This window comes from Haliotis cracherodii, unplaced genomic scaffold (genome assembly GCF_022045235.1).
Source record: "Haliotis cracherodii isolate W230 unplaced genomic scaffold, xgHalCrac1.p SCAF_5, whole genome shotgun sequence".
Lineage (NCBI taxonomy): Eukaryota > Metazoa > Mollusca > Gastropoda > Lepetellida > Haliotidae > Haliotis > Haliotis cracherodii.
In genome coordinates this window covers 63569957-63588805 of record NW_027266308.1, presented here as the reverse complement: position 1 = coordinate 63588805, position 18849 = coordinate 63569957, and the positions used below count along the sequence as shown (strand labels likewise).

At 41.3% G+C, this 18849-nt stretch overlaps 1 protein-coding gene across 1 annotated transcript in view; it reads left to right on the top strand.

Annotated features, from left to right (window-relative positions):
• The window catches only part of LOC139442434 (centromere protein F-like), a 28195-nt gene extending 11235 nt beyond the window's left edge, over window positions 1-16960 (top strand). The window contains exons 12-20 of the mRNA XM_071223244.1: window positions 585-712; window positions 1616-8826; window positions 9713-9889; window positions 10558-10815; window positions 11626-11754; window positions 12462-12615; window positions 13182-13817; window positions 14815-15032; window positions 15387-16960. Coding sequence (XP_071079345.1) covers window positions 585-712; window positions 1616-8826; window positions 9713-9889; window positions 10558-10815; window positions 11626-11754; window positions 12462-12615; window positions 13182-13817; window positions 14815-15032; window positions 15387-15608 — 9133 coding nt within the window. The 3' untranslated portion in view covers window positions 15609-16960. The remainder of the gene's footprint in view (window positions 1-584; window positions 713-1615; window positions 8827-9712; window positions 9890-10557; window positions 10816-11625; window positions 11755-12461; window positions 12616-13181; window positions 13818-14814; window positions 15033-15386) is intronic.
• Window positions 16961-18849: the final 1889 nt, after the last annotated feature.

Here is an 18849-nt window from a genome sequence, read left to right as displayed (position 1 = left end):
TCATAACATTTGTTCTGTTGCAGTAAAAGAGTAAAATGGATTTTTTATTCCATGTGAAGGAAACCAAGAGAAATGCTATGTGAAACATAAAAATTAAAATATTAGATTAAAATAAATAATAGTCTTTGTTCTCAGGCACTGCCCACATCATCATAAAATTCATTGTATGTTTTCTTTTTATTTCCAGTTTAAAAAAAATATAAAAATCCTAATACTTAAACACAATGCACCAAAAAAAAATGAAAATGGAAACAAAAACAAAACGTGCAATGAACTTTATGATGATGTGGGCAGTACCTGAGAACCAAGACTATTATATTCTTTAGCCTTAGCTATGCATGATGAAATCTAATACAGTAAAAGTCTGGTGTAGGTAATGAAAATATCTATGTATCTAAACTATGGGGACATCCAGCACTGTTGATCCCCTTGTATCACGGTGTATTTTGAAGATACTTCAGGAAATGCTGGCTGAATGTTTCTTTGTTGTGACGTTTACAATGTATGTCCATGGTTAAACCTGATAATAAATTGTCTGACTTTGGTTAGATCAAGCAACTTTTAATGTAAATTCATTTCTGCAGCTCTCAGGACGTGACTATAGAGAAGTTAAAGGCAACTTTGGCTGAGAAGGAAGAGGCTCTTGATCTTCTCACCCGGGAGTTTGAGGCCAAAACTGGCACTCTCCAGCACCAGGACAACCAGCTCAGAGGTATGGTGGACACGTTGTACATTGTCGTGTACACTTGTATTGTCTAGACCATAACTATTGCAGTAATTATCATTCATTGTTTCCTTCCATGACAAAGTTGCGCTTTGATTAGAATTCCAAACCGGGTAAAAAAAATCGGCAGACTTGTTTTCATTATCTTAGTTTGATGTTAATAATAATCATTGTCAGTTACATTTATGAAACTATTGATATAATTATTGTCACAATCAGATGTATCCACACTAGAAAAATAACAACAAGACACATGATCCACACACTCAGACAGTCTATCAATGACGTAATCTGTTGCTACCGACAAACTCACCGCTGTCAAACACAGTGGAACAATACCCTGTATTGAATATAAAACAGTGAAATTTAACATGAAATCTATTTCATTCACTGTCTTGGTCATAAAAAAATAAAATGCTAACATGCCTGAACAACATATGGAAGTTATAACCAACTGCATACTTTACAAGTCCCTATGCGTGTACACATGACCAGTTTATTAAACAATAAGTTGTGTGGGTTTGTTGGCTGGATTGAAGTCAGTCAGGAATTATTGTGGAGCAAATTGTTTTTTGTGGACAGTTGTCCCTTGCACTGTAGATGTTAATAATATACTACTCAAAAGAAGTTAGGGATCACCTGATTCTTTCATATTACTATAGTTAATCTCTCATGTCATGACAGATTAACTTTACCATTATGAAAGAATCGAGTGATCCTGAACTTCTTTTGAGGAGTATATTTTGATAGCCCTGAAATCAGATATGGAATGGTTTCAGTGAGAGCAGCAACCGTGACGTCCCTAGATGACATGCCGTTAGTTCATGCAGTGGTGTAGCTACAGCTTCAGGAAAGTGGCATATATTGTATTGCAAGGAACTCACGTTTCAGATTCACAAAGCCACTGGGAGGAGCAGGAGAGAAGACTGAGGGCCAGCTTGCAGGAGAAGAGTGAGGAGATGGCGGCCATGGGTCAGCATCTCAGTCAGGTGGAGAAGGAACTGGGTGAGCTGAAGGAAGAGCACACCCGGCTCCTGGATCAGACACAGCAGAGCCAGGATCTCCAGACCAGGAAGGGAGGAGAAATAGACTCGCTACAATCCAAGATGACAACTCAAGAGGCCGAGATGGCTGGGCTGGGAGAGAAGCTGTCTCAAAGTGAGACCAACTTTGAGACACTGAAATCACAACATGATCACCAGAAAGAACAGTATGAAGCCCAGTGTCAACAGCTGCAGAATCTGACTGAGATCATGACATCCAAGGGTGATGAATGGGAGAAGAGTAAAAAGGAGCTCAGTGGATCTAACTCCCGCCTGTCGGAAGAAGTCGCAACTTTCAAATCTGAATGTGAAGATTTGAACAGGAAATTACAACAGGCGCAATCTGCTTTGTCCCAGAGAACAGCTGACATGGAGGAACTTCAGTCCCAACATGCTGAGCTCCGTTCAGAATCTGAAAAGAACCTTGATACGATGTCTGAGGAGGAGCTTAGTCTGAAGGAGAAACTGAGGCAGATGGAAGATGAGAAGGAGAAATGTGACACTCTGTTGAAGCAGAAGGATTGTGATAAGGAAAACTTGGTGAAAGAGATGTCTGAAATGAAACAGCAGAATGAACAGATGCAGGCAAAGCTGGACATGATGCAGATGGACTTTGAAGACCAGGGTGATGATGTAGGGGATCTCACGGAAAAACTACAACAGGCTCAGCAGGGAGTGGAGGCTCTCAAAAAGACTGTAGAAGAAAAGATGTCTCAACTTGCCGAAAAGCAGAAGGAAATAATGGCATTATCGGAAGAACTGGAAAAATCCAAGTATGAGCTTTCTGCCATGACCAACACCGTTACTGAGATGAAACTTGAAGTTGAACAGCAGACATCCATTTCTCTAGAGAGGAAGTCCAGGATGGAAGAAGAGAGTCAAAATTTCTCTGAACTGTCAAACGAATGTGATTGTCTGAAGAAATGCTTGGATGAGGAAACAAGTAAGAACATTGATAATCAAAAGGAAATTGAGAAATTGAACAACTGCATAAGTGACATGGAAGGCAAACTAGCTGTAATGAAGAGTCAGATGGATGTAAAGGAAGAGACTGTCCGTGATCTGGAAGTGAAATGTGCCAGAATGTCTGAGACTGATGACGTGACAAGAAAAGAGCTTCAGGAGAAGGAACAGCTGGTCGTCAAACAGAAGGATTCCCTGACGTCGCTGGAAGAAAAGCTGAAGGTGCTTGTGTCCGAGAAGGAACAACAATCTGCTGAACTTGGGCAGGAACTCCAAACTCTAAAAGGCAAGTGGGATTCTCAGGAAGAAGTGCTTGATGGTACACAGGAGGAACTGAGCACATTGCAAGGTCATCACAGTGAGCTCCAAGATGTTTTGCAGAAGACGAAAGATGGTTTGCAACAGAAAAACAAAGAATTAGAGAAAGTCTCTAAGGAATGTGACCGACTTCAACAGTGCCTTGACAAGGCACAGACTGACATGGACGAGAAGGACAAATCAATGCAGACAATGAAAGATTCGGTTACATCACTAGAAAGTAAACTTGCACACTATGCCAAGGCCAAAGAGGAAGAAGGTAGCAGGTTAGATCAGGAGTCGAACACTCTCAAATCAAACATGGAAATGCTTCAGATGGATCTTGAAGACAAAGATGCCTGTATTGAGGACCTCACTGTGAAAGTCAATAACCTGCAGGAGACATTAGATGTACTGAAGAAAGAGCATGATACACTGAGTACAAGTAACAAACAGCTCCAGGCACAGAGAGACAAGATGGCTGGAGATCTGGAAGAAAGACAGTCGGAAGTTATACAGCTTGCTGCCAGTGTGGAAGAATGTGCCCAAAAAGCTGGAAATGTCAAAGAAGAACTGCATGGTAAGGTGGCTGCCATCGAGGAACAGAAGGCTCAACTCTTGGCAGAACAAAAAGACATCATCAACAAAATGGAAAAACTGGAAAATGACCTCAGTGCTAAAGAGGAACAGATTTCAGAGAAGGAATTGCAACTTGAGAATATAACAATTGAACACAGTGAAACATTGAAAAGGTTATCAGACACTGATCTCACATTGTCTGAGTTGAAGAAGCAGATGTCTGATTCAGGAATGTCATTAGAGAGAACATCGGAGGAAAGAAACACCCTTCTCCAGAAGGTCACTGATCTGGAGAGTGACAGGTCATCACAAGCAGCCAATATTACAGCCTTAGAAAGGAGCATCGATGATAAGCTGAGTGAGATCTGTAATATGAGAGCTGTGCTTGATGGCAAAGAAAAGAGTGAGGAAGATTTGAAGACTGAGATTAAGTCCTTGGAAGAAGAAATGGCTCAAAGTAGAAGGTCATTCGATGATGACCTGCATGAGAAAGCATCTGCCATTCAAAAACTTGAAGAGAAACTTTCTACACTCAAAGATACTTTGAAGGATGCAAATCATGAAATTAAAGCATTGAAATCAGCAAAGGAGTGTCTAGACGAAGCAGCAGACACTGCAGAAGACAATCACAAGGCTAAATACCAGAGACTTGACACGGAGAAGAGCCAGCTGGAGTGTCGTCTTAAAGAAGCAGAACTGAAAGAGGTTGAGCTGAGAGCAGAAATTAACACTGCTCAGGCTGCCCTTGAGCAAGAGCAGATTCAGAGGCAAGAGCTGGAGAAAGAGCATGACTCTAACATGGCCAACAAGGGCAAGGAGCAGGAAAAGATGCAGCAAGCTCTGAAAGCACAAAAAACAAGAATAGATGAACTTCTGGCTGATATATCCACTAAAGATGGAAAACTGTCAGAACTTGAGCAGAAAGTTCTTCAGGAAGCAGATCTCCAGGGTTATTACATGACAAAATATGAAACAGACACTGAAAGAAATTCGGCCAAAATGCAAGAAATGGAACAAACCCTGTCTTCACTTGAAAACAAACTGAGTGACAGTGAGGGCAGCAGGTTGCAGCTGGAGAGAGATAGTTATGACCAGCTTAATCAAAAGGAAACTGAGTTAAAAGAAATGAAAGCAAAACTGGAAACTGAAAAGAACAGAACAAGGAACACTGAACTGCAAAAGGAAGAAGAAATCAAAATACTGAAGAATGATTTGGAATCCAAAAGGGAAGAGGTTCAGTTGGAACTTGAAGTATCAGCTCAAAAGCAGTCTGATCTTGAAACTGAGCTTGAATCTCTCAGGAAGCAATATCAGAATCTGCAAGATGCCCACAACAATGCCTCTGTTAAAGGTGCCTCGAACATTGCTGAAGTGCAGCAGTCCTTGGACTCTCTGCAGGCAGTCAAGGAAGGCCTTGAGCAAGAGAAGGAGAAACTGTCTGAGGACCTGGAGCAGCTGCAGCAGCAGCTGGAGCAGAAGGATCACAGCTTGACGAAGCTGCAGACAGAAGTGGATAACACAAACTTGCTGATGAACAATACCGAGACAGACTTCCTAAGTGAGAAGCAGATGCTCGAGTCTAAACTTGCTGACATTACTTCTGAGTGTGATCAATTGCAACAAGATCTGAAACATGCTGAAATGAAGATTGAAGCTTTCACTTCTGCTGACAAAGAGAAGGAGGGTGAGTTGTTGACCAAGGTGTCCAAACTCCAGCAACTAGGAGATGAAATGGATGTTGTTAAAGAAGAAGTGTTGGTGTTAACTTCAAAGGTTGAAAGTCTTGAAGCCGAAACAGAATCATTGACAGAACAAAACTCAAAATTAAATGCTGAACTGAAAGACTCATTAACGTCAAGCGCTCTACTTGAAAAGAAGTTAGCAGGTGCTCAAGGTGACCTTGAAACACTGGAGAGGACCTATGAAGAAGCAAGTGCTAAACTAGAGGGGAAAAACTCTGATTTGACTGAACGGTCCAGTGAGATGAAAACACTCACGTCTGAAAGGGATCACCTGAAAATTCAAGTTGAGAGTACAGAGAAACATCTTGAAGAGGTGCAAGCTGAGTACAAAGATGCTATTCAAGAGTTCAACACAGAAAAGGCATCCTTGGCTGACAAACTGGAGGAGCAGAAACAGCAGGCAGTTGACCTACAGACTCGGATACAGTCCCATAATGCAGAGAAGGAGATGTTGGAAAACAAGGTCTCCGATCTAGAAGAACAGGTCAGGGCCGTCTCAGCAGAGAACTCGCAACTAGCAGCTGCAGCTGATACATCAAACGAACTTGCCAAACACAACAAGTCGAAGGAAGAAGAAGCTTCAGTTGTGATGAAGTCACTGACTACTGAACTTGAACATTTAAAATCTTCTGTTGAAAGTCTAGAGCAGGAGAAGATTGTACTTGAAGATAAGTGCTCAACATCTGAATCCTGTGCACTGGAAAAAGAGGAACAGATTAAGGCAATGACTGCAGATTTGAAGAATGTGAGCAAGAAAGTTGAAGAAAGCAATGCTACTGTTGACAGACTTAGGACTGACATTGATAGTTTGAACAAGACCATTGCTGACATGGAACTGTCATCGGAGGAGCTGAAGTCTGGGATTCAGCAGGAGAAAGAAAATGTACGATTAAAAGAACTTGAAAAATCTGACCTTGAGAAGAAAGTTACTCAACTAGAAATGAGAATAGAAGAATTTGCAAGTGAATCAAATGATTCATCGACAATGATGAAAGATATCCTAGAAGATAAGACCTCCCAGATCAATACACTCTCTGAAGACATCTGTAATGCAAGGGCTGACATTGAAGCTCTAAAGACAGAATTGAAACACAAAGGGGCCTCCCTTGAAATGAAAGAGAAAGAGGTTTTGAGTACTCAAGAAGAACTGTTGATCGCAGAAAACAACAAACAGTCCTTTGAGGAACAGGTGACAACTCTTCAGGAGGAGAAGGCTTCCCTCCAGGATCAGGTGCAGAGACTAGAGTCCACCATTAGAGAGATGGAAAGCAGTCAGACTCGCATGGAGGAAGAGATGCAGGGAACGCAGTCGGCACTGCAGAGCACACAAACCTTCTCCGACACCATACAGGAGCAGGTGGACCAGCTCACCCAAGACCGGAGTAGTATGCAGGATAGTGTGGTCAAACTGAAAGCTGAGAAGGCTGATTTAGAAGCCAGACTTGAGGCATCCAATCAGGAGACTGAGGACCTGAAGCTTCATCTCCAGCAAGTCAGTGAGCAGAAGACAGAATCTGTTGACAAGTTGAGTGAGGAGGCTGCCAGTTGCAAAGAAGAAATGGATCTTTTGAGAAAACAGAAAACAGACCTTGAGGCATCCACTAGAACTTTGATGGAGCAAGTTGAAGAACTTGAGAAACAACTTGCAGACATCAAGAGCAGTAGCCATGAGGAAAAGGAAAATCGTTCTGAAGAAATTGAAAAGATGTGTGAATCTATGAAGAAACTCAATGAGGAGTTATTGCAGAAGGAAACAGAATTAGAAAATGCTTGTAAATGTACCTCTGTGTTGGATGAGAAGTTGAAAGCTTCAGAAACACAAAATTGTCAACTAAGAGCAGAAGTTGACGCTAAGATGGCAGATCTTGATGCCATCATTGATGAAAGAGATCACATGTGTAACAAAGTGAAGTCACTTGAGAATGAACTACAGATGTTAGAGACAAAGTCCAGCTCCATAAATAGTGAACTGACAAAAAGGATAGAAGAATTTGATATCGTGAGTGTTGAGAGGATGGAACTTCAAGAGTCTCTGAAAACTCTCACCAGTGAGAAAGAAGAACTGGATAAGAAGCTTGACATACAACTCACTTTCCTAGAAACAGCTAAAGAGACGATTGAGGAACTACAGGGTGCCTTGGATTCGCAGTCACTCAGTGAAGCAGAGCACCAAATGCAGGAAGACACTTTCAAGGGGGATATATCAAGACTTGAAAAAGATAAAGAATTAATAGAGAAGGAAAAGAAAGAGCTAGAGGAGAAGGTCAAAGATCTGTTGGAAGAAAAGTCTAAGTTTGAGGCGGACAATGAATCATTCATGTCTGCTAACTGTCAGATGAAGGATCAGGTGAACAGTGCAGAGATGGAAATGGCGGCACTGAGAGAGGGATGCCTGAAGCTGCAGGACTTCATGAAGAAGAATGAAAAGGACAGCAGCAAGACCAGCGAGAAGCTTCAGGAGACGGAGAAGCTGCTCCAGGTGGCGCACGCCAAGGTGGAGGAGCTGGAGGATCACGCCAAGACGCTCTCTCAGGACAAGTCTGAGCTGAAGGTGCAGCTGGACACTGTGCTGAAGGAGAAAAGTAGTGCAGAGGCTGACATTGACATGTTCAAAGATGCCATGGAGTCCATGGAGATGGAGGTCTCCTCTCTGGAAATGGAGAAGGCTAACTTCAAGACAGAAAGTGAAAGTTTGAAGAAAGAATGTGATGAACTAGTTTGGAAACTTGGTGAGATGAAAAAGGAACTGGAGAAATTGGAAAGTACGAGAGATGCTGTGGATGAGAAAACTGAAACTGATTTGCAAAAATTCCGGACTGACAATGAGAGATTGAATGTGTGTGTGGAATCACTGAATGCTGAAATAATGGAGAACCAGGAAAGGTATAAGAAGATTTGTGATAGTGAGAATGGATTAAGAGATGATAATAGAAATCTTAAGACTAAAGTCTTGTCACTTGAAAAAGATCTTGAAACAGAAAAATTGAAGTGTCAGTCAGTGGCTGAGGAAATTTCGTCTTTAAAACAAAACGTTGACGAAATACAAACAGTTAAATCTCAGGTGGAGAAGAAGTACAGTGCTCTCAGCAAAGAAAATGAAGATCTGCTGAGTCAGTTCCTTGCAATAGAAGAAAGAACTGGACAACTGTCTAATGAGAAAGGTGCACTCGAACTTGAGCTGAAACAAGAATCAGAGAAGGTAAAGAGGCTTGAGTGTGACCTCCAGAAAGTGAACCAGTCTCTTCTCAACAGCGAGAAGAAGAAGGAGGAAGCAGAGGACAGTGTGTCGGCCATGGAGATGGAACTTGCAGGAATAACGTCGGAGCGCGATGCTCTCCAGAAGCGGGCAGAATCCAGTGTGGAGATGCAGGAGAAGGAGCAGGCTGAGCTGAAGGACAGGCTGGAGAAGTCGGAGAAGGAGCTGCAGAATGTCCTCCAGAAGCTGGGGGATGCAGCACACATGGCTGACAAGTATAAGGTAACGACTCTTGCTTGGCATGATCCAATATATAGTTATATGTATATGTGTTTGTTCCTGTTGCCGTGTCCACTGTAATGGCCATGACAGTGGATGGAGTTTTACACTACTGAAACTAATGTGTCAAAGATATAACTATGGCATGCATGTGTAGCCAGCTTTAGAGAAAGCCAGATTTGTTTGCAATAATCCACATAGCAATTCCTAGCTAGGAGTTCTTTCCATAATGTCGACCTTCCAGGGACTAACCCATCCAAGTCCCATTTGGTAATGCCCATTCATTGACTGTAGTATTCTAGACAAGAACTCAGTTAGCCAGTAAGTTTACTCAGATCATTTCTAAGGTAAAAAAACACAATAAATCAGACTTACTGACACTTTTTATTGTATGTAAATTCTTTTGTTTGGAATAATAATATTCAAGTATAGACTTTATATGAGGTCAACACCCGAAAAGAGCAATATTGACCTGAGATGAAATAACCTGAGATGAAGTGAAAAGGCAGATTCAACTTGTCAAACTATGTTAGCTACAATAACGTCAGGAGGTTCCAACAGACGGAGATATCTAATTGGCTAAGGTTTGGGGAATAATTCACATTGTATTTTGACTAACTCATGTCAATACTGTAAAGTATGTGACCTCACTTGGAGTCAGTATGATATTCTGTCAAATGGCATGTGACCGCTTCTCAGCTAATGAATATGGCAGAAATCTTTGCATTATATCACAAAACATTTTACTACATTAGTATTAACACATGTATCTTGAAACAGTGGCTGGGTTTTCACAAGGCTTATGATGTATGGTAGTTAATTGACCCTACAGTTGTACATGTGCCCTTCATACCATCATACTGACTAACCTCATCATGGCCTTGATCAGGTGGAGTTGGAGAGTCTGAAGGCTGAGGTGGCGGCTGCAGAGAAGAAAGTGAGTCAGAAGGAGAGTGATCTGGAAAGTTTGATGTCCAAACATCTGGAGGCTGAGAAGCAAGCAGAACAGAGACTTGCAGACGCCGAGGTCACGTGGGAGGGAAAGATCGCAAACCATGTGGAGCAGGTACATAAATAGTAGCTGGGATTATTGGGTGGGGATTGCTGGAGACAATGAGTACTGTATTTGCTTTCATGTAAAAAGTGCATGATTGACAATGCTTGGATCTGCTGATTGGGGTTCAAATCCCTAATAGTTGGTCGGCATCATTGATCAAAGTGGTAAAACATTACAAATGATTCCGTGGTATTTGATTGCCTAACCAAGCAACTTTTTTTAACAATATATTTCAGGAAACCAAAAAAAAACATTAGTCCATGCACACTAACAGACTACTGTTTCTTGATTGGCCAATAATAGAATGGGCGGGACTTGTGTTGCACCATTGTACTGAACGCTGTTGCTGGTCTTGTATTGGTGTCTTCATTCTATTGTGTGTGTGAATGATTATGTAAGCAGTCATATGTTGATGTATTATTTAAAAGAATTGACATCAATATATTTTGCCAAAAACAGTTTACACTTCAATGTTTTTTGCATTTATTGAGGTAAAAGTGTCAAAATAAATGGTGTCGATGCTGTGTTGATATGTGTATCTGAAATATGCAAAGTGTGCACACCGGTGTTACATTTATAACTTCATAAATGCAAAACTTATTGAAGTCAATTCTGAATTAACATGTAATACTTTGTTGAACCTGATGTGCTGATAACCGGGCTGCCATGTGTTTCAGCATGAGAGCAAGGTGACCAGTTTGGAGGGGGAGCTGGAGCGAGTGAGGGCTGCCCTGGGGGAGAGGGAGGAGCTGCTGAGGGGGGTCAGGTCAACCCTGGGGGAAACACAGACAGATTTGGATGGACTCCGGACGTCGCTGCAGGAGAGGGAAGAGGAGCTTGAGAGTGTGAGGAAATCTCTTGAGGACAAAGACAGGGAGCTCGTGAAGGCTCGGGATCAGCTGAACTCTGGTGGAGGACCTTCCAGCAACACAGAGGTGGGTGGTGTGCCTGATGTGCCAGGGCAACATGTGAAGATCCGGGGTAGAATAGGGCTTCAGCAACCCATGCTTGCCGGCCTGTGAAGATCCGGGGTAGAATAGGGCTTCAGCAACCCATGCTTGCCGGCCTGTGAAGATCCGGGGTAGAATAGGGCTTCAGCAACCCATGCTTGCCGTAAAAGGCGACTATGGACAGGCTCGTTAACTTGGTTGCATGTCACTGTATTCCAATTGCGTAGGTGGATGGTCATGATGTCAATCACTGGATTGTCTGGTTCAGACTTTATTATTTACAGACTGCTGTCATATAGTTTCATATAGTTGGAATATTGCTGAGTGCCGAGTTAAACAACAAACAAACATTAAGGAATTCACATGCACTTTTATCATTGGTCAGTTTATCTCTTGAAATGGTGTTTGAAAGAATGATAAAATATGTCTCTTTGTCATAATCATTTCTAGGAAGTGCACAATTTTTTTAACATGTGTCATAAAGCTAACCATATGTTATATCGATTTTGTTTACAACCAAATACTCCCATGTGGGGATTCAAGAACAGAATTAGGTACCATGTTTGTCACAACAGGCAACTATAATCAACACTGGGTGCAAATTATGGAATGGTAGATGGTGATAGTGTGTCATTATCCCTTGACAGTATGGATTCTGGTGACACTTTCAGTCTCTAACTAGCCTGTTCAAGGCATGGTCACACTACACACTGGCTGGCAAGTAGCTGGAATATGTCTAACTATGCTGGAAAATGCTCACTCACTTATCAAAATTTTAACCATGTTACTTTTCAGATGTTGCAGAAGTGGGAAAGCCAGTGTTCTAATCTACAATCTCAGTTGTCGGCAGAAAAGATGAAGGTTAAACGCCTCACTGATCAGCTGAAGAAGGTGAAAGCTCAGACAGAAGATGCTGGCTCACAGGTAAAAAGCATATGCAATTAAGCAGGCTTAAGACTTGAAACATTTGTGGATGGCAGCCGCTGAGGCTTAGGAACTGGCACAAGGCCTACAATACCTCACATCCAAATACTCCATAATTTCAGCATTTCAATGGAATAGTAGCAATTAGTATGTCTTCCTGTGTACATTCTCTCAAGAACAGACGGGTTCAAGAGTTTACTCTGCTTCTTCACCATGGCATCTACTGTTCTTTCACTGGGTACAGGTGACCCTGTTGTCTAAGGTTCAGAAATTTGCTATGCAGAGTTTTGTCCCTTAGCCATGATAGGATCTGCTTGTCATGTATTTGGACCCAAAATTCACCTGATTTATTATCCTTGGTCTGTCAGCACAATGCATGTGGGTTTCACAGAAGTAAAAATATCTGTGACCTGCATTACTCTGGGGTGAGCTCCAACATAACGCTAACATAGTGACACGGAAATACTGTTAAAGGTGACACTAAGCCACACCATACATTTATGTATGACGATGGGGCACATTGTCGAAGCAGTTTGTTCAACCATTTTGATAATCGTGGGTTGGGAATGTGACAGTCTTGAAACAACAGCAATAGATATAAGGTGACTAGGTTCACATTGTTTTCAATGTTTTGTCGTGTTTTTATCATATGCTTCTTCACTTCCTGTGACCATGAGGCTCAGTCAGGTCTGGTTTTGTGTTGGCAGACGCTGCAGGAGAAGGTGGATGAGCTGTCAAGTCAGCTGGAAGGACACATACAGAATGAAAAGGAGTCGTGTCGGAAGCAGTTTGCTCTTGTGACCGAGAACAACAAGCTGAAGGCTGACTGTGCCAGACAGAAGGATCTCATCTCATCCATGGGTATGTTATCACAGGGAGATATCTATCACAGGGAGGGCTATCCTTATATAGTATGTGTACCTCACTCTGGGACCTATGTTTTGTACAACTTGTTTCAACTTATTTGTGTGTTATTATTAAATATATATTTACTCATCATGAGTAAAACCTGTTGAGTCAACTAGCCCAAACTCAAGCAACATTTTGAAATGTTTTTGTTATATGCACTATTATGAGCTGGTCTTCTGGACCGAACAGATTTATACTAGAATTGGGCTTCCATCTAGGGGCTGAGGTCACAGACTGATATGTTTGCAGATGTTAAAACGATGTAAGAAGATAAGGAGGGTGTTGGGGTCCTTGAGTTTGTGTCTGTAGCCCATCATGGGATTGGCCCTCAGTTGTCTTACTGATGGGGATTTGCTGGTCACCATGGCTGCTAGGTGTGAATACATGTGCATTGGTGACAGGAGCATGATGGGTCAAGATGTAGATGTGATGTTGCTGAGTGTGCCTGGTGAGTGAGTACCTGGTTTGTTGTCAAATGACAGAGAAATGGGATTTCATGCAATCTCTCTCCTCTTCAGCAATTGCAATGAAGAGCAAGACCATGAGCATCAAGAAGGTGGCGGTGGAAGACCGGAGCAAGATGGCCGACAGTGTGCAGAAGTCAACTGAAACCGTGCCTAGTGAGGCAACGGTTCCTGCAGCAAATGCAGATATGACCACACCAGACCAAAAACATAATAACACTCGAAACATTGGTCTTAATTCTACAGAGAATGAGAGAAAAACACGACTCAGGACAATAAAGGCCCCAAGTATAACCAGAAAATGTGCTTCGAGAGAGGTGACTCCTAATTCTAAAGATGTGTCGCAAACAGAGACATCCGAGGTTCCGTGTAAAACAAGAAAATGTACACCAACAGAGACTAATCCATCCATCAAGTTAGAAAAGAGGTCAAGGTTGCAGAAAATGCCAGCACCAAGTGTGGTGAGAAAATGTGCCTCAAGGGAGGTAACCCCGAACAAACTGTGTACAGACCCAGCACCATCTGACAGATGTGCTTCAAAACTAAAGACTCCTGAGTCTAAAGACACAAGCAGCCAGCTGACGGTCAAGAGGACTTCACTGCCTAAGCGGAAGAGTGATCAAAGCGAAGATGTAATTGCACCGAAAAGACGTAAGGAAGAACCAAGTCAAGACAAGCATGATGCACCAGGTAACATTTAGTGGTTTGACAAAACAACGATGCATCAATGGGTCGCGATATTTTACTTACTGATACAAGTATCGATCACAGTCTCACACTAAGTACAAAATATCGATTCATACCTTAAATGTTGACTTTAGTGGCTGTTACACCAAACACTAAGTAAATATTTGACACTGCCAGCTGTAAATCGTCAGTGTGCCAGGTATTTGACTATCCTGTCTATTACAAAGATGGCTTACAAACCACAGATAAGAGCACTTACAAGCATCGTGATACTTATCCGATTGTGAACAAGGTAATGTGATACGTATCAGGTTGCGCAGTAGGTGTATCGTCCCAGCCCTCGTAACAATAGGCTTTTAAAACAAGACAGGACAGGACTGATTCTCACTTGCCAGACAAAATTAAACATATCATTAAGCATGTTATTTCTGGAAACTAACAAATGATAAAAACAGTTCTGGCTTGGTCACTCCTCAATATAAGGAACCTATAGCTTAAACTTGAACATATCTGATAATGTATTATGTTCTATGTGCAACAGCTACTTATGCCAAAGTGAATAATTTGAATAATTGGTCATAGTTGTGTATGTGAGGTTTACACATGTCAGATATGTTTTTGTTTGGTTGTCAAAGGCCCGTGTCACAAAGCGATCCTAGCGCTACAATAGTCGTAAGTCTATGTTAAAGTATGGGAGTTAAGATCACCTCAGCGCCACTATCTCTTTGTGGAACATAGGGCGGTCAGGTAGCCCAGTGGTTAAAGCGTTCGCTCGTCACGCCGAAGACCCATATTCCCGACATGGGTACAATGTGTGAAGCCCATTTCTGGTGTCCCCCGCCGTGATATTGCTGGAATATTGCGAAAAGCGGCATAACATCAAACTCACTCACTCACTCTTTGTGGAAGGACCCCTGGCGCAGTACTGTCATGTGGGAGAGACAAGACTTTATGAAATACATCTTTCTTCAATTTTATTCAACTACAACTTGTTTTTCAGATGTAACACCTAAAACTGCTGACAGTGGAGACGTTAAAACAGCAGCTAAAAGGAGCTTACTATCTTCTCGAATTCGGCCAAGAAGTCAGCTGCCCCGATCAGGTCCATCAGCACCAACAACAGAACCTACATCTGAACCTCCGGCCTCGTCATCATCTACAACTTCTGGTCTCCCTCGTACCATGATGACAAGGAGACAGAGCAAGATTGAAATCAAGGTAGAATATTTTCGGGCGTCACTTGTCCACACTTTGCACATAATGTCCGTTTTGTTAGCCTTGTACATATTTCACGTCTACTTGTTCCTTCAAATATAGAAGTCTCTGGTAGGCGTAATTTATGATTACTAGTTGTAAACTAAATGATAACATCAGCTTTGAAAGAAACTAAATGGAAACAGTTTATTGACATTGTTGAAGCTACACAATGGCACATATTCCGAAGGAAACCATTATGGATATCACTGGCCTCTCAGACATAGCTTGATACAAGCGCTTTCTTGATAATCTCAAATGTTCACAACTGATTACTTAATATTGACATGCCCAATCATTCTTGTGACATTCTTCCAGGCACCAATAGCAGTCAAGCCCCTTGGCTCGATCACAAACAGCCCTCAGAAGAAGCCTCCATCTGCTCTCCAAGAGCCACCTAAACGAGTCAGCACCCTCAGCCTCAACAAAAGTCCAGAGCTGAAGCACCTGCGGCGTACGCGGCAGCAGAAACAACATGAGCAACATAGTGAACAGCAGGGTGGAGATGGGGAACCCAAAAAAGACTGCAAAGTGCAGTAGTTGTCACAATAACAGAAAACACAGCTGCAAGGTGCAGACATTACTGCAATAACAGATAACAAAGACTGCATATGCCGCTGTTATCACAAGTAACAGATCATCTGTTATATTCCTATTACGTACAAGGTCCCCGGACGCTGACAGGAACAGGAACTTTCCCTTCATTCCAGACCTGATTCTGTTCATTCCTATTAAACCATTGAATAATCTCAGGCCATCATTTGGTGCACCCATCCCGGCTAGTCCCTCCTACAGCAGTAACCCTTTCCCGGTGATGTAACAGAAAACAGGATGACTCCAGCACTATTACGCCAAGGTTGAGGTGAACGGCCTGGAACTAGAGCAGACTCTATGCTGCTACTGTGCCCAGTGTCGACACAATGTTATCATTGTCCAAACATGATAGAGAGTTGACCATTCACATATATTTCTTGCCAAATATGTCAGCATTAAAATATATAAGTGTATTATCATCATTTCATCATGGTATGTGGAGATGCACATTTGTTTTCATCACTCATTGGTGAAGAAATTATGACCTAAATACATATTGTCCTGGGTTTTTTAATATTCATTTCATCACCATATAGACTGACGACAAATGTTATAGCATTTAAGTAATCATATTTGTTCTTGAGGCTGAAAATAGTGTATCAAATTCATTTCATTTATTACTGCTAGTTATATTTCATGTTAATAGCTTTCAAGTAAGCAGCATTTCCCTTGTTATGTCCATATAAGGATCCTAGAGCAGAATAGTTCCACTTCACCCAGCACATCGTACATCTTACTAAAATCTGCAGGCTGCCGTGTAGCAGAAATACTGCTGACTGAGGTTAACACCTTGTTGCTGTGTAACCTGGCAGCCATACTGTTAGCATACTGTAGGCATACTGTAAGCATATGTTCATGAAATGTTTACTTTTAATAGTTTCCCGTCACATCCTATTTTTATGCTCACCCCATGGTTTCCCATCTCATGTTTTACTGTTCACTAGATATTTAGGATATGGTGTATATTTCAATACTTAAGGTTTTATGCAATTTTTATGCACTATGTACAGTCAATTTCTTGTCCATACGTCGTGTCTCGGATGCACTTTAGTGTATAAAAAGAAGGATATTTATTTTGTTCTGTACATATATACATAATAACACCTTTGCTTATATAACTCTTTCATATCAGTAAGATAATAAGAGTTATCAAATATTCAGTTGTTATAGCTTCCTACTTCCCTCCTGAATTCTACGTCAAAGAGTTGTTTCCCTTTGCCCATGTCCCCGAGCTCCTGTCTCACAGCCTGTATATCATGTATATATACAATGTATCTGTATCTGCACCCGTTGTACATGCCTACACTAATGTAACATCTATGTCATAAACATTCATCATGATCTACGTTGTTTGTTTTTGTCTCTGTCAGGCACACACCAGTTTGGTCTGCCTCCAATCCCCCAATAATAACATGTTGACAGGTTATCTTACATTGCAGTTCACAGGAATCTGTAGCTGTCTTACAATATGTATTTTCATAACTCATTTTTCTTTCTTTGTTTCACATGGTTATGAGAATTAATATTTTTTGTACAGCTACAAATTACTGTGGCGAAAACAAAATGTTGCATGGAATGACAGCTTAGTTTAAGTCTAGAAAGTACTCCACAAGGTACAGTTTCTTTTGTATACTGAAAGACTTTGAAAATGCATGGTTGTTTATGACTCTTGATTTGGAACTCAGACAACATTATTCCATTGTTGCATGCCTTCAGACCTCACTACCACACACCCATTTCTTTCTTATTTTCACCCATCAGTTTGCTGAAAAAAATGACAGGGATGTGCTTCAAGCCAAATCCATACCAATATAGCCCCATTCAAATACATGAATGATAGTTCCTTCACATTTAAGTAGGGTTTCATTGCAATACACATCCTATGCTTCACAATTTGTATAACACACACAATAGTCCAGTCATACTAAGTATGTTGGCAAGGGTGTTAACTGAAAGTCTGTAGAGAACCTTGTACTGTAGATAATGTATTTGGCCCCTACAAGAATGCATGTACATGCAGTGGAGTGCTTAGGTTTAATGTTCACACAGGAATGCTGGAGTTTGCCTTTGTCAGTTCAAACCATGACTTAAAATTGATCCAGCATCAGTGCTTCCCTTTGATGTAATGGACGTTGTGCTTGGTATTTGAACATACGGGAGTAAAAGAATAAATCTTGTTCGAATTATTTTAGTAAAACTTGTGATGCGTAAAGCACCATTCTCACGTGAGTAATGAGATATATCTCGTTTCAAACATCTTCAAAAACACGTCATAAATCAAACGCGCATCATTGGTCATTGACAGGTGTCATCGTCTTAGAGACAATAAGTCACTTTCTGTTTATATATGCGCTCCTGATGAAACAATGCCGATGTCAAAAATTGGCTCGGCAGTACCCGGGGGCATGCGTCGAGACACTGGTCACGTGATGAAAATATTGAATCAATTTGACAATAAAAGGTCGTTGTAAAGATTGCTAATTCAGTGATATATTGGTAGGTCTTCTGACAATGTATACTGTGCCTGGTTTCAACACTATTCTTGACCCATCGCGGCGAGCAGGGATGTCTGTCAAAGATATTTCCACAAATCGAGTTTTATATAAGAGGTAAGTTTCATAATGTTCATTTCAAACTGTCAGTTCATGTTTGCAGAAACGTGCAGCATATCTGTAAAGTTTATTGTAAAGTGACTGACAGGAACACGGTTTAGTTATTAAATGTCATACCGTGTACAGATACACAAGTCAAAGAGATTTATTTGACTTCCATTACATATGAATCCCGTAGGTTGTAGTGAAGATCGAGCCCGCACACAATTTCATAAATATATCCCCAAAATTATTCATGATCCCAACTTTCTTTGTTCAGGTCTTGGAAGGCATTTATAAGTGATACACTTAAGGATGAGAATTTATGGATGTCAACTTCTTTATTGTGAGGATCACAACGTTTCGGAATATATACTTACTCCATCAGGTGAATAATGAAGGAGTAAGACCATTCACTTGATGAAGGAGTAAGCATATATTCCGAAACGTATTCCTCATAATAAAGAAGTTGACATCCATAAATTCCCCTCCTTTCTTTGTTCAGCATATCCAGAATCACCTTGTTGTCGGTATTTACAAGATGCTATTCCATATCATGTGACTGGTTATACATAAGCCATGGTCAAGAGACGAGA